General features: G+C 48.5%; 1 protein-coding gene across 13 annotated transcripts in view; it reads right to left on the bottom strand.

Annotated features, from left to right (window-relative positions):
* The window catches only part of NAV2 (neuron navigator 2), a 761,975-nt gene that overhangs the window by 404,264 nt on the left and 340,927 nt on the right, over positions 1-16,784 (bottom strand). For 5 of the 13 annotated variants that reach the window (XR_014267924.1, XR_014267925.1, XR_014267926.1 and 2 more), the window contains exon 1: positions 5,624-6,740. The exons of 1 other annotated variant lie outside the window; for it this stretch is intronic. Coding sequence is in view for 3 of the 12 variants with exons in the window: in XM_082476567.1 (XP_082332693.1) it covers positions 5,624-5,881 (258 nt within the window). In the remaining 9 variants the exon portion in view is untranslated. Of the gene's footprint in view, positions 1-5,623; positions 6,741-16,784 lie in introns of those variants that run through there. 7 more of the 13 variants (XR_014267929.1, XR_014267930.1, XR_014267931.1 and 4 more) reach the window with 5 other exon arrangements.

Below are 16,784 nucleotides of genomic sequence, written 5' to 3'. Positions count from 1 at the left end.
CTGAATCTTCACAGACAACCTATAAGCATCATCGTTTCTGCTTTATAGATGAAGACACATTTAGAGATGTTAAATAACTTGCCCAAAGCCTGGATTTGAACCCAGGTCTGTCTCTCAGTTAAGTGTAATCTACCATTTAAAACTGTCTCCAAGTGATAACTTCCCTTGGTCTCAGCTTCCTCATATGAAAGGCATGGGCCACTTTACATTTTACCCAGCTTCTTGTGCTTCACATTAAATTTCATATACATATAAAATTTATATATACATAAAATCATTTATAGCAGTCTACTACTACCTGGCACATAGCAGATGCCCCATAACTACTCCCTTCCCTGCTGATGAGACTGATTCTAAGAAATAAGAGTCTCTGACCTTAAGCCAAAATCTCACTGGGTGGTTTGGCTTTTTCAGACTGGCTTCAGGAGCTTCACTAAGGCCTAATTAAAACACCTCTCTCAAGGCCACATCTCTTATGTCTTATAAGTCAATAAAATGGGACACCAAGACTTGGTGCTTCAATCTTGGTCACAGAGGAAGGGAGTATGAGAAGTGGGAAGCAAATCTAGCTATTCTGAAAGCTGGAAATTGGGCTGTAATTCCCCCAGCCTGGCCTTTGATGTGTGTGTGCTTACATGTGCTCATTACTTTAAGCTGTTCCATGTGTATATATTTGTATATGTGTGTGTATATATGTATATATACACATATCCAGAAGTAGATGTATTTATACACACGTAATGATACCCTAAATTAGCCACCAGTCCCACCCTTAAAGTGTCTTCAGAAAATTAACCCATGGAATAAGCAATAATACGTGAACTATAAACATTCTTGCATGTTGGCAGATAACCACTCTACACATTCCCCCTCCAAGAACCGAGGAAGAGAAGAAAGGGAATAACACAATAGCAGAAAAATGCACTAATCAAATCCATAATCAACTTTGATGATGGAGCAAGGATTCTAATCAAAACACAATGGGGCAAAGTTGCAACAGGTTGCAAGCTTGGAGCTGCGCTCTCTTCCCAGGGGCCTCGCCTGCGCTTTCTTTTTAAACATCTAAAACACCCACAGAGGATTTCAATCACTTCTAATTACATTTTTAAAGAAATGAGTTGCAAGTTGAACCCCAGGCTCCTAAAAACAGGAAATATCAAAATATTATATATATAATTTTTTTCCCCTGCAACTGCTTCTTAAAAATAGGCTAACCTCTCCTCAAATAGCTCACAAGCATTCCTTATCTGAAGGTCAGCCGGACAGAGTTTCTGAACTAACACAGAGCAGATCTCTAAAACAATTCTTTGCACATGGTCATAATTTATACGCCATGTTAACAGAGCAGATGCTATAAATGTTCATTCTTGGGGGAAGGCCCAGGTATCCCAACACCAGGAGGGGAATTCGGGAGGGATGTGTGGCTGCAGAGCAGTTCCTCTCTCTGGGGGTCGAGCCCCAGCTGTAGGTTTGTGGGAGAGATTCAAGGTGAGGGGTTTGGCAAGTCGACAGTGGGGCTGCACCTAAAAGCTAGCTGCTGGCTGCGTCAGGTCTTTTCACACTTGATGGCGATGGACAGCAGGCTTGGGGGAGAACAGGTCGTCACTGGCTCAAGAGAGTCGCTGCCTAATAAAAGCCACGAGACCCACGTCCTTTCCGCATCACTACCATGTTGGATATCCTGAACCCTAAGCTAATAATAATAATCACTGTCATTTCCCAAGGGGCTGTTATGAAACAGGTCTTTTATGGACACCATCCTTCCACCTTCTCATAACTACCCTGCATGCTCAAGATTACTACGGACCACGAAGGCAGCACGTAAATCCAATCCCTCAACTGCAAGAAGCCTTTGTTCTTTGCTCATGATTACCTTTCAAAACGAAGACACCAGATACGAAGCAATCACCTGTTAGGCGAAGGTGCGGCTTCCCGGTGGTGACACCCACTCCTGCTCCGCACCACTGCGTGGCCCTGCTCCTCCTCCTTCCCTGGCATGCTCATATCACCCCCTCTCCTCCCCAGCCAGCCATTCCTGCCCATCTCTGGAGCCCGCCATCTCCTGCCTCCTCTGTGAGGCCCTCAGGACTTCTCCAGCCATGGTGGCCTTTTCCTTCCTTTCAGCCCCAAGCATACCTCTCAGCCCTCTTCGTGTTGTGCTTGATGTGGTACATCAAGTCATGCCTCCCAACTAGACTATAAGATCTCCAAGGCCCAGGCCGTGTCTTATCACCCTGTACATCCGCCAGAGCATCCAGGAGGAAGGCAGCTGTGAAGAGGGGAAGACCCCCCAGCCTGGAAGCCAGACCAACCTGAGCTGGGCCCCCCACTCGCCACCCTGGAGCAGGATGACCTGGAGCAAGTTATTCTACCTTTTGCTAAGTCCTGCTTACTCTTCCCGCTCAATGGCTAGAGCAGTGGTCTTAGAAATCAGGGCCTGCGAGTAACTGGCAAGTCCCTATGATTCTCTCTCTACAGCATGCTGGTTTAGGACTTGGAGTCCAGAGACAGATTGTCCGAGTCCTAATTCTACTTCTGCTACTCACGGGGTTACTAACCCGGTCCTTGCCTCAGTTTCCTCATGTGTAAAATGAGAATAATAACACTTATCTCATTGGATTGTTGTAAGAATCAAATGAGGTCTTTTAGAACAATTCCTGGCACATAGGAAGTGCTATGTGATGACTCGCCATTATTATATTATTGTCATTAAAGAAGATGTTACAGGAAATTACTGTCATAGAAAATGTTATATATGCTTTAAGTGTTACTGTGGGAATGAAATGAGATCGTATGTAAAGAGCCTGGCACATCAGGCACTTCTCTCATCTTCCCACCATGGCTGGTACTGTATTAGGCATGTGACAGATGCTCTGTAAATCCTTGCAAACTGAATGATACCTTCTCAAGGGCTTGACAGAATAAGCTATGCCTTTTCTCACTGAGAGGCTATTAGATCTACGTTCAACAATGCCCCATCTCTTGGTTTAGCAATACGAATAGCTCATTTTATTGAGTGTTTCCTATTTGCCTGACACTGGGCTTTACACATGTTACTTATATATGTCTATACATATGTCTATATGATGTATGTATATGTTTATATATAAACATATGTATATATGACACTTTACATATGTTCTTTTTCTTAATCCTCATAATTTGTGTGGTTGTTTAACGTCCATTTTTACAGATGGGAACAGTGAGGTCCAGAGAGGTTAATGGACTAGGTCACCAGCTAGTACACGGTGGAGACAGGATACCAGGGATATCCACCTGACTTTAAAGCCTGTGCTACTGACCACTGCACAACCCAGCCTTCTCCCCAAAGCCCCCTGAATAAAAGGGGAGTCAGATGCCCCAAGATATCATTTGCCGTTTAACTCATCATCTCCTGAGTATCTTCTAGTGATAAATACCAGGTTTTGAGTCCAGGACTACCAGATGTGTCAAGTCTGACACAGTCCTCGATCCGTATGGAGAGGCTTTCCTGGATGGTGAATGGACACCATGTCAGGCAAAGGGGGAGGAAGCCTTGTCCAAAGATGGGAAAACCCCTTTTGCCAATGTCACTTGGATGCCAGGGTGAGGCAGTGAGACAAAGGATCTGTACCTGCCACAGAGAAGAGCCTCCAGGAAGCTCGGCCATGAATAAAGAAAGGGCAGGCTGGTAAAAAACAGGATAGCCCACTGGGAAGTGGCCAATTTCCTCAGCAATCCATCCAAACCATCCACATGGTCAGTACACAAGGTCCCACTGAGGGCAAGGCAGGTGGCGTGGGGGCAGCCAGGGGACTGTGGGCCAAGGGCGAGGGAGAGAAGAAAAGCCTCGAGGGAACTGGACCACACCAGCTCCTCCGGCAGCAGCTGGAGATCATTTTTTCAGGAAAAAGAGGGATGAATCACCTTTCCAGAGCCTGCCCATGGCAAGTCCACCGACTGTTTGTTAAATGAAGGGTCAAATGGGCAACAGTTGAACAGCTGCCTGGGTAGCAACGATCCCAGTGTCCACTTCCCCCTCATTCCTTGGGTCCTCATCAGGCTGGAGGCTGTGTGTCACGTCCCGGAGTCACTGCTCTGGCCTCCTGCATACCACCCACCACACCTCATCAGCCCCGTCTCCAAGGATGGAGGGGAAACCCTCACAAGGTTGCACCCCCAAGCTCATTCCCATTTCAGAGCCCACGTACAAACCTGTGCCGAAGGCAGAAAAAGAGCGCAGAGCACAAAACCCTGGCAGAGACAGGCCCTGGGAGCATTGGGGGAAATCTTTCTCCCACACACCATCACTCAAACCTGTCAGCTTCCAAACATGTTTAGCAAGTGCAGCAGCAAGGGGCATGCTTATCAGCCTGGCGTGGGAGCTTAATCTGCTTTGAGGGCCTTCTCCAACCCAGAGTTCCAAAAGTCTGCTTACAATTAGCTTCCAGCTCCAGTTCCTCCATCAGAAAGGCTAGGAATGTGTTGAGTTCTAGCCTCTGATCAGAGAAATCTCCAGGAGAAGGTGGAGACAGTGTCAGCAGAGAATAAGTGCCAAAAAGGTCAGCTGGTCTGTTGCCACTTCCCTGACACCAGCCCCAAACTACCTCCCCCGCTGGCTTCCCGCCTCTCCTGACCGGGACAGTCACATCCGTCAGGTCTGCCTGTCCCCAAAAGTCCCTGCTGACTAACTGCCAAGAAAATACAGCACGCCCCTGCTCCCTCCTACCAGAAGAGGAAAAAAGAAAAAAAAAGCAGCAGAGAGGGCAGGAGGCCAGGAGAACCTGATTGGCCCTTGCTGATTTCCTTAAAAGAGATTGCATGGCTAGGGCCCGTCACCCAGCCGAACTGGGTGATGCGGGCTCTGTCTGGAAAGGTAGAAGTCATCAATTCTTTTCAAGTCATCCCCCCACCCCGGCCCCAGTCACCCGGGCTACCGGCATCAGGATCTGCTACCCAGGAAGGAGGGGCTTAGCTTCGGGCAGCCATTCTGAGGCAGGCACCCCCGCCCACCGCAACAGCCAGCCGAGACGCTAGGAGTCTCCAGCTGCCTGCCTCCGCTGGTGCACCGAGCACTTCTACTGCAGTCCCAGCACCGTGCCTGGAATCCTGTCAACCCAAAGGATGGGGCAGGGGCAGGCATCTTCAAGACGAGGGGAGCAGGTACACTGCCACCCCCAGACCCCTTTCCCTGGATCTTTCAGCCAGGCCAGAGGGCGTGGAGCCCAACGAGGCCTCGGACCATTCCTTGGCAGGGACAGAATCTCTGCTGAACCGACACACAGACAGACAGACGCTGCAGCAGACACTGCCTTCTTGGGGCCAAGCTCTCAACATGCAGAACCTGACTTTTCCAGTGCGGCACAGTTTTGAGAACACCCTGACCGTGCCCGCCAGAAGGAAGCCGCAGACGTGCCCGCACCCCGGTCTCACAGAGCTCCTTAAGGCAAACCTCGGTCACCGGCCACACCCACTGGCCAGCCCACTCTCCGCACGCAACCCCCAATCTGCCGGCCTAAGTGGGACGGTTCCCTTCTCAGCCCACAGGGTAGCCCTGTCCCCTATCCAGCCATGCCAACACCCCCCCTCCCGCAAGTATTCACCCTTCTCCCAGAACAGTGCCCCGGCACACAGCACCTCTCACCTGGGTATCGAACCCGTTTTCCACCGAGCCGCTCATCCGCAGCGGGAGCCCCTCCCCCGCCGGCTCCTGCAGCCCCTGCGATTTCAGGGGGATCTGGCTAGGGTAGGCGGTCTTGCTCACCTCCACCTTGCTTCCTAACTTGAGGTAGCAGGGCTGGGGGCCCGCCCGGGCTGGGGGCACGTGCAGGATGGGCGCGGCGCTGTGCACGGGTTTGGGCAGTCCCGACTTCATTTTGGAGGCGACCAGGATGGCCGGCATCTTCTCCCGGGGCTTCGGCTTTCCCAGCACGTCCCTGGCAGCGGCGGCGGAGGCGACCGCTAAAGGCAGCGCGGGCAGCAGAGCAGGCGCCGGGCTTCGGCCCGAGAGGCGCCCACCACCAGCCGAGGGAAAGAAAAAAATATCCCCGGGTCGGGGATCTCGGAGCAATCCGGCGAGCTCGCCTTGGTCGCGGCGCTCAGCTGGTCCCACCTGGACGGATGCTGCAGCCGGGTTTCACGCCCCTCCTGGGCGGCCTGTTCAAGGGCTCCGGGTGCTCAGGAGCTGTTGCCTCTTGTGATTCTCCTCCTGGGAACTCGAGGCTTGGACGCCCATATTAACTTGTCACTGCATCTCCGAAGTGAGGAGGCCCCTTTGGAAGAGAAGCGGCGGGGACCCACGCCTCCCGCTCCGGGAGGCTGCGGGTGTGAGCGGGCGAGCTAAGGAGCGAGCAGCTGGGGAAGGGAAAGAACGATAGGGGGGAGAGGGAGGGCGCACGGAGCCCAAGACGTCTTCACCGAGAGGCAGCTGCCGCCCTGATCGCGAGCACCGCAGTGTCACCCGCTACGCAGAGGCGCGGCGAGAGCTCCCGAAAGGTCTCTCTACGCGTGACAGTCACCACTGCCCAGAAGCCCGCCGGACAGATAGCACCTCGGCGCCTGCGGGTCTGCACATGCTCCGTGCGCTATAGCGCAGCAAGGCTGTGGCCGTGGGGCGCGGGCACCGGGACGCGCGGCTGGCGGGCTGGGCAGGGCAGCGCAGCGCTCGAGAGCGGCCGCCGCGCTTCCCGGGAAGGCTCCGCTGGCTGCGGGGCTCCGCGCAGGGGAGGACAGCCTGCTACCCGCGCGGCTGCGGCGCGCGCTGACAGCCCGGGCCGCCCCGGCGCGCCGATTGGTCCGTGGCGGGCCAATCTGCAGCCGCGGCTCTCACTGCAAAGGGGGGCGTGGCCTCAACTCCCGGGCCGCCGCCGAAACTCTGGGGCCGCGCTTGGCCGCAAGTACAAAGCCAGCTGGTGGCCGCTCTGCAGCGCTGCTCGGGCTTCGCGCTCCCCCGCGGGCTGACACCCCCGCGTCCCTGAAACCTTTTGAAAAATGCCCTTTCGAACGCAAGCGCCCGCCTCGGGGCCCCGCGGGAAAGACTCCGGGGAAGTTTGTTTCCTTTTTGAAATTGTTCTGGTCACCTTAACGGTCTGAGGCTTCCGGAGTCGCGCCTGCAGCCCCGCGGCCCCCCATCTGGTCTGGGCAGGGCCGTTCCTCGTCTCCCGCGTTAAGGACGCGCCAGCCATTTCTTCTCTTTTCTGCCAGCTCTTCCAGGCGGGCTGGGGGGCCTCCGAATAGCTTCCTCTCCAGCTTTCAAAGGCTGCACATTTCACTTAACTATTTGAAGTATTTATAGGCACATACAATACCCCGCGAAGCCTCCCGCCCCAAGACGGTTCCTCCTTGCAACCTACCACAGACTGACCAGAGGAAGCCAGGAGAAGCTCCATGACCCCGGCGGGCTCGGGCTAAATTTTGCTGCGCTTCATGTAGGAGCCCCTCCCTGTCCGCGCCTCGGACGCACTGGCCCTACAGGTTCCTCGACTTTAATTCGCCTGAGGACTTCTCTCCTGTCCCAGGTGCTCTATGGGTTCCTCGCTGAGAGTTGGAAGAGATGACACAGGCAGGCCAGACCCCTCATTGATGAGAAGCCCCCACCCCTGTAGAACTACCTGGATTTAAATCGGGCAAGTTCTCTGACAAAGCTTACAAAACTTCGGTTCTCACTGGGAGTAAGGAAGGGGTTTGACTACATATATATAATATACTGTTGTTTGGTTAAATGAGATCGTTCATTACAGTCATTTAGCACAGGTACTTAGCTATGTGAGAGACCAGTAAGTTGGGTATTATTATCCCTATTATTAAATTACTGCTTCTCGCAACACCCCCCCACCCCACCCCACCCCACCCCAGTCATCTCTGTTTATAAGCTGTTTCTCTTTTCTGGCTCTGAGATACAGGTTTTCACAGTATGCCCACCCTATAGCCTGATTTTCAATGCCGATAGCATTGATTTGTCATTATCCAGATCGCAGGAAATAAAGTTTTAAAACAATCTCTCAAAGCAGTATTAAGAAATAAGAAGGCCTCTTACCCTGGCCTGCTCCCTTTCCTATCTTATCTCCACCCATTCTATGCAGCAACTTTCTACTCTAGCGAGACTGAAATGCACACAGTCTTGTATACAACTTCAGATATTCCTCCCTCTGAAATTAAAGCACACGTGGCCCGTGCCACTTACTTAGCACTCAGCCCTTTACCATCTGATGCCACCTTGTTATTTATGGTTTCATGTTTATTTTCTTCTTAAAGAGAAGGCCTCTTGAAGTTAGGAACCGCATTTTTAACCTTCATTAGATTCTCTCAGCGTTGAGTATAATGCTGTGGACAGAATAGCTACCCAGATTGTCATCAAATGGATGAGTAAATGGTGCCAGCAGCAATTAACCAGGGGGAGAGCCTTTTACATCCAGGTACATAAGGTCATAAGAGATGTTATGCTGTATTAAACCTTGGGACTCTCCTACTCAGAATTCTGGTTCTGCCAGATGTAGCAAGAGTTATGGAAATATACTGCAGTCTTTGACTTTAAAGGTCATGGAGATATTCCAAAGTATTTCCATGGCCTTAATGTAGTTTTTCTCAAAGTGTGGTCCCCAGACCACCACCAGCAGCATCAACACCTGGAAGCTTGTTTGATAAGCCCCACCCCAGATCTTCTAAACCAAAAGCTCTGGAGCTGGGGCCCAACAATCTAGGTTTACCAAGTGTTTAACCCAGCGATTCTGATGCACTCTGAAGTTTCAGAACTTCCACCCTAATGAATATATCATGCATTCAGTGCTCCTTCAGGGCCACTTAAACCTTAATATACATAAGAATTATGTATCTTGCTAAAATACAGATTCTGATTCAGTAGGTCTAGAATGGGGCTGAGATTCTGGTTTCAGAATAAGCTCCCACATGACACCCATGCTGGTGGTCTGGGGCTCACACTTTGAGTAGTAAGGCTAATCCATAGGTAGCAAAATGGGTTCATCTCAAGGGCCATCTCTAGCTAATTGACTTTCTGTCACACTGTGCTGAAATGAATTCCAAGGGTGCATGTATCTAGTTAAGTTGGAAACAGCAGCCTGATCAATTAATAATGTCTGTCATGGGTACAGAAAGAGACCTAGTGACATACATGCTATGTATTTGCCATCTCGGATCTCCCATTTAAATCATATTTGTACCAAGGTCAGTTTTTTGGATTCTGAGACCCTCAAATATGTACTAATATGAAAAACAATGCATTCTTTTTTGAAAAGTACCTCTTCCTAATACTCTAGGATTTGGTAAACACATGACAGTTCACCTTAACCTTATGTGATTTATTTAACTAAAGTCTTATACTTCTCATCTTTCTTGATGGAAAAGGAGTGAATCTTTTAGTCTACTTCCAAATTTCTTTCCTGGCCTCTGCATCCCTTTAACAATTTTATTTGCTCTTTCCTGGAACATTTTTCATCTCCCTTTATATCTTTCCTGTCTTTCCCTCATTTTCCTTCTTTAAAGCAAAATAATTTGTCATTATAACCAGACAAAGGGGAAAAAAAAGCTATATTTTCCCTGAGGCAAAAGAGATAATTGCAAGATTCCTCCTTAAATAAGATCACCTCAAATTATAAAAATGTCCTATAAAGTTACTCCTTCCACATAGATGCTGTGTTAACATGAATGAAGTCATTTTAAATCAATAAGTCTGGCAAGCATTGGCAGCTAAAGAAGACACTGGTTCAGCGTATGGCAAACTGCTTTGGAAAGAACACACTATCCAGGGTTTTTTTTAAATGTTATTTTTTAAAAAATGATATGCACTGTGGATAGCCCACTATTTTATTTTATTTTAATTTTTTTAAATTTATTTATTTATTTATTATTTTTGGCTGCTTTGGGTCTTCGTTGCCACATGTGGGCTTTGCGGCGAGTGGGGGCTACTCCTCGGTGCAGCGCGTGGGCTTCTCATTGTGGTGGCTTCTCTTGTTGCGGAGCACGGGCACTAGGCACACAGGCTTCAGTAGTTGTGGCATGTGGGCTCAGTAGTTGTGGCTCGCTGGCTCCAGAGCGCAGGCTCAGTAGTTGTGGCGCATGGGCTTAGTTGCTCCACGGCATGTGGGATCTTACCGGACCAGGGCTCGAACCTGTGTCCCCTGCATTGGCAGGCGGATTCTTAACTACTGCGCCACCAGGGAAGTCCCAGCCCACTATTTTAAATCCCAACTTTGACAATCCTTCTCTCTTTTTCTCTTTTGGACTCTAAACTTCCAAAATCTCCCAATTTGAAACATATTACCAAAGCTCCCAGGACCACTGAATCATCATCCAAAGAGTTCGGCAATTCTCTGGCTGTAAGAACCATCCTCAGGTCAGGATGTGCCAGCTGTACCGCTTTCTGATCCTATACATCAGCCACTGGTGATTAGTTGAGTGTAAATTGGGCTTCGGAGCTGACCTGCAAGTGACCAACCCCATCAACCCATCCTTTATCTGACTTAAAGACCCCTGGCTGCGCCTGACCTCCCAAGAAGACAGCCCTAAGAGAGCCTGAAACATCTAAACCCCAGCCTACCACACACAAAAAAATGCAGGAATCTGGGGAAAGAATCAACAGACTCTTGGAGACCCCTACTATAAATGATGAAGGGACATGTTGCAAGTCTCTAGAATAATATAAAAAGCAAACATTCTTGAATTTATTTGAGAGTAAAAAAAAAATCAGACTAGCTTATTTTCAAAAATGCACTTTTCCTTAATTTTTTATGGCATGGGTTGGCAACTTATGACACCTATCTCAGCACTGGCACAAATGCTCACCTTTTGGTAGTGGCTGAAAATGAGAGCCCACCCATCTCAGACTGCAGAGAAACTGGGGTAAGAACCTTAGAACAGCTATTTAGAAAGTCTGCTCACCCCCCCTCCCCCTCCACTTGCTTCTAATCTACCTTTTTCCAGATGGATGTGTGCAGATCAGTATGCTCAACGGTAATCTCTGGGTTGTTTTTTGAGAGCTGAAGACAGTGGCTTCTTCTACCTGCAGGGCTGGAGTGTAAGGAGTATGTGTGAATGTGTGTGTGCGTGTGTGTGTTTACAGGTGTTTGAGGCAATAGCCCTGACTAAATGTCAAACAAATATATGGTAAACCACTGGTTTATCTGATATGGTGTGGCTCAATCATTAACTCAGTGAATAAACTGAGAGCCAACTATGTGCCAGGCTCTGGGCATTATGACGGGGAGCAAATAAGAATAAGTGCTCATTCCCTGCTCTCAAGGTTCAAAGAATGATGCAACTGTTGTTTCCAGCCTGAGGGTTGCCCTTTTCCACAACTGAAAAACTGAGAGAACAGGGCAAGCAAACAGGGAAATAAATGACAAATAGTAGAACTAACACTCCAATAGAAGCCTAAGAATAACTGGGGCTTAAAGGATCAAAAACCTAACCGCACATCCCCAACAGACCTAGAATTCTGAATCTGCGTGTCTGCATTTTAAACAGGCACTCATGGACTCTGAATCAGTTCCCACACTTGGCTTCACAGCCTTGGCTGTCCATCAGAGTCACCTGTGGAACTGAAAACACAGGGTTGCCCGGGCCCCACCCTGGACCAATTAAATCAGACTCTGGGGATGGGGTCCAAGCATTTGTCTGTTAATAAAGCTCCCGGCTGCAGGCAAATTGAAAAGTGCCGCCCTAAGAAATGCTACAAAGACTTTGCTCCCTCAACACTTTAGAGTGGGGGATGAAGAGGCAAGAACCTGGACAATTTTAATCAATGTGAACGGACAATCTGGAAAAACCCAGGCCTTCTATTACTTTCTGAGCAAGATCTTCTTTTTGAGAGACACACTCAGCCAGTCGAGCTGCCTGTGCAGCCCAAAGGCAGCTGGGTAATTGCCCAAATGCTGCCTGGGAGTCAGCCATGCAGACGGCATCAAGCAGCCTGACCTCTGGTCAGTGCGGGCCCCCAGGCAAGGAGCCAGCATGCTCCAAGCTCCCTCCACCCATTTCCTCTTTGGGTTACTGCTTTCCTCCTGTGAGCCTTCCTGCCTACCCTCTGACTCTGCCCCAGGTACAGGGCCTCGTAAGCATCTGCTAGCAGAGGGGCTCCTGGCCCTGGGAGAGGTGCATGGTGCCCAGGGTTCAGGGCTCTCTGAGGAGGGCCTGGAGCAGTTAACTCATGAAGGTCTGTGCTCAGAAAAGGTGTGCTGGCATGAAAAATCTCAACAATGGATAACAAAAATAATCATGTAGAACTTTGGTATGTACTTTGTGGTTCTTTTTCCTTTATTTGAAATGTATTTGTCGGGACTTCCCTGGTGGAGCAGTGGTTGAGAATCCGCCTGCCAATGCAGGGGAAATGGGTTCGAGCCCTGGTCCGGGAAGATCCCACATGCCACGGAGCAACTAAGCCTGTGCACCACAACTACTGAGACCACGTGCCACAACTACTGAAGCCTGCGTGCCTAGAGCCTGTGCTCCGCAACAAGAGAAGCCACCGCAATGAGAAGCCCGGGCACCGCAACGAAGAGTAGCCCCCTGCTGGCTGTAAGTAGAGAAAGCCTGTGCAAAACAATGAAGACCCAATGCAGCCAAAAATAAATAAATTTATTTTTAAAAAAAGTATTTGTCGTGGGGGTATTTATGTTATTATTTACATATATGTTTGGCTACTGTTAAAACTTGCTAATATGTTTATGTGTGTTTACATATATATAAATAAATACGTTTATAAAGAGAAGGAGAAGGAAGGAATCACATCACAATACTAATAGCGGTTATTTCGGAGGAGCAAGTTAGGGGACTGGTCATTCCTTCTTATTTTTCTATCACTGTTTTAAAGGGTTGGGATTATGGTTGATTTCAACTTACTTTTCCATGCAATTTTGCTGCATTTTTCAAATAAGTATCTTTACTTGTTTTAAACTTTTATTTATTCAAGGAACACTCATTACGCCCCATAGTGAACAAAGCCCTGTGCCAAATGCTGGTGATCTAGAAGTTAGCTAGCTTATATCCACCTCTGCCCTCCACCTTTTCAGGCAGGAGAGATAAGTCCTCTCCCAAACAAACAGACAAAAGCTTTGTTAGCTATAAAAGATTAAAATCCAGTTTTAGTTAAACTAAAATCCAGTTCAGTTAGATCCAGTTTAGTTATATATATATACATATATAAGATCTATATACAGTTGGCCATCTGTATCCGTGGGTTCCAGGTCCACAGATACAACCAACAGCAGATGGAAAAAAAAAAAATCCAGAAAGTTCCAAAAAGCAGAACTTGAATTTGCCGTGCCCTAGCAACTATTTACATAGTATTTACATTGTATTAGGTATTATAAGTAACCAAGAGATGGCTTAAAGTGTACGGAAGGAGGGTGTATGTAGGTTATATGCAAATACTATGCCATTTTATATAATGGCCTTGAGCATCCCACAGATTTTGGTATCCGAGGGGGTCCTGGAACCAATCCCTCACATTTGCTGAGGGATGACTGTAGATAAGAAAGTCACTAACAAGCAGGGTTCCCTCCTTCTAAGACAGCCAGGAACAGTTACTCCAGAGACCCTTCCTGTTTTCCCTTCCTTCCAGGGAAGCAGCTCCTAACAGAATCCTCCTCTGCAGAAGTGCCAAGACCGCCCCCGAGGAGAGGGACTAGGAAATCCATCCTTTTCTGACTGACCTACCAAGCTGTCTCTATTAGCCACGACGCTAGCCTGAAGACAGTCCTCATCTTGCAGAAAGAGAGAGGACGGAGAAGAAAGTAGGCCCCTGTATGCCTGAAACGAACCCTGCTGGGCACATGTAAAAAGGAATTCTAGTTCACACTACCCCTTGGCTGAGTGAAAGCTGGTCTAAAAACTGTCAACAATGCAGAGACACCCGTGAGGATCTTTTGCGCCCTGAGATCATTCGAAGCCACTAAACATAAACAGCTGTGTTGATTTCTACTCGCTCTCCAAACCCAAGGCAAATAAAACCTAAGAGCTTGAAGGGTGGAAAAGAACAAAATATACAAGGATTTTCTTTTATTTTTTGGCTTAGAAAGATGGTTTTACAAACAGTGGGGCAAGATACCATTCGGTCTTTTTTTTTTTTTAAATGGCATCTTTCTTGAAGCTCCACATTGTGCGAGAATTTTAGACATTCACTGATACATTTATCAAAATTTTTTTCCTCAAGGCAGTCTGGACATACATCAAATGTGAATCTAACACAGTCAGTCTCCCTAAGGCTGCAAAGAAGACTGTCAAGCATGTCACCCTGGCTTCCTCGTTTCCACAAAGACTGTCTTTTTGAATTTTGGGATGGTGAATGAATTCCTATTCACAATCATTTGCTTCTTAGGGTTTTATCCTTTCCAAGGGGGTAGAGGGGACCCTGAAGAGTTGACTGTGGAGATGGAGAATCCAGTCTTCCAAGGCATCTGGCCTGCAAGACTGACTTCCTGCTGAATTATCAAAGACAGGTTGCTAGAATCTCCTCCCATGACCATTTTAGCTCTTCCCTTGCCTTTGATCCTTTATTCTTGACTTTCAATCCTGTCCGGTATCAACAACCTCATTTTCTTCTCCTTTCCCTAGAGGAGGAGCTTGAGCAGAGCCCCTTATCACGGCTTTTTTTTTTTTTTTTTTGCTTGTACTGCATGGCTTGTGGGATCTTAGTTCCCCAACCAGGGATTGAACCTGCACCCTCAGCAGTAAAAGTCCTAACCACTGGACCACCAGGAAATTCCACGCTTATCACTGCTTTTTTGTTTCCAGTTTCTTCTCTGAGTGATGTGAAGGAGAGAGAAGACTGGGGTGGCATCAGGCAAACTTGGGTATGAATCCTGATCTCACCTCCCATTGACTGAGCAAGGGTCACTTCATTTCATCTCTGGCCCTCAGTTTGTTCATCAGGAAAATGGGAATGATGGTAACTAGCTCACTGTGTTGTTGCCAGGACTGGGGATAATGGAGACAGAGGGCCAAGTGTGAATCTAGAACCTCATAGGTGCTCTACTCATTCATTCATTCACTTAAATCATCGTTCAGTGGTACTGAATGCCAGACAGCATGCTAATTGCTGGTGATATAATGTTAGTAAGAGCCAAAGTTCTTTTCTCATGGAGCTTACAATATAATCAGGAAAATGGACAATAATTACACAATCACATCTGTGGATGTATAATTACTAAGCAAGGCAAGTGTTATGTTAGCAGATAAAGAACCTAGACTGTCGAGGCAGCCAAGGCTCCTGGAGAAGTGATGTTGGGGTGATGCTGGGATGAGGTCTGAAAGGCAAAGAGGCAGGGATGGGGCTTTCATGGCTGCCTGCCAGTGTGCTTGAGATGGAAGGCTGGGCAGTGCGCAAAGACCTGGGCGCCCCCTCTGCATACTCCTCCCTGTTACCCATGGGGTAAGAGGTGATGTCAAGGTTTCAGTTGCTCTCCTGGAAGCCCTTCAGTGAAGTGTAAAGAGTCCCACAGATCTGCATGGACACTTAATTGGTTGTGTGACCTTGGCCTAGTCACTGAACCTCTCTGAACCTCAGTTGCCTCACCTATGCCATGAGTAACACCCACCTCCTAGGACTTTGGAGCAAGATTAAATAAGAGAAGCAGTAGAGGAGGGTACAGTTGTTGAAAAGAGGATGACTTTGGAACTGGACTGCATGAGTTTGATCACATGCCTTTGAGCTCTTCCACTAACCAACCGTGTGACCTTTGACAAGTTATTTAACCTCTTAATGCCTCAGCTTTCTCATCTGTAGAATGGGGTTTCTAACAGTACCTCCCTCACAGGGTTGCTGGAAGGATTAAATGAACTAATATGTGTAAAGCACTAAATCAGAGATGGATACATGGTCACTGCTACCACCACTACGATGATCGTTTTTCCTGGCACACAGTAAGTTCAAGCCACAGTTCCTCTCTCCCACCTACCCTGGAGTCACTACATGACCCCTTGTGGTGGGTATATCTGAATGTTTGGAAATTTCCATTGCTAAGACACTGAGTGAAGGCCCAGAACCTGAGGCTAGGAGCCCAGTGGGGACCTCTGCCTCTCTGAGAGGGGTTCATGGACACCATCCCCTGTCCTGGGAGAGGGATCTGTATCCCCAGAACTGGGGGACCCAGAATGGGCCAGGCAGGGAAAAGAAGCTAAGAGAGAGGGTCATGGAACCTCTCCACAAACACTTCCCTTGCAGTTCTGCGGGCCGAGAGAGGTGCAGAGAGGTCCAGCCTCTCTCATTGTAGCCCCAGCCCATATCTGCCCTCTCCTCACCTGGCCTCCTGCCAAACCCAGTTAGTAGAGAGGTACACAATCAGGCTATGGGCATATCTGTTATATCCAAGACACCCACTCAGGGTTCTGCACCATTCTTCTGCCACGGGATGTCAAACGTGTGTGCCCCCCCCCAACAATGGCTGCTTTTATCCCAAACGCCTGAGGTACCGAGGCCATCCTCTCCAAGGAAGATGCCTCTTTGGGGGAGGCAGGCTTTGCTTTCAGCAGCCACCTCTTCATACTGGTGTCTCTCTGACTCTTCCAAATCCACAGTTAAAGTCAACACATAGTATCAGCCCAGGCACGGTGGTAATCGGGTGCAGAAAGCCACTGGGATGGGGGCAGGGTTTGGGGTGGGAACGAAACAGTCATGTGCCAGAGTAGTCCTCTCATTTAATGTCTCCAAATAATGCAAATTTTCTCCCTTTTACGGATGAAGAAACTGAGGCTCAGAAGTAATTTTTTCAAGGTCACACAGCTAGGAAGCAGTGGAACTGGGATTCAAATCTTGAACTGTCTGATTCTAAATACCATGCTTTTTCCATTCCACA

Source organism: Balaenoptera physalus, assembly GCF_965194825.1.
Source record: "Balaenoptera physalus genome assembly, chromosome: 10".
Classification (NCBI taxonomy): Eukaryota; Metazoa; Chordata; class Mammalia; order Artiodactyla; family Balaenopteridae; genus Balaenoptera; species Balaenoptera physalus.
The sequence above is the reverse complement of the archived record's forward strand: the minus strand, read 5'-3'. Positions and strand labels throughout refer to the sequence as shown.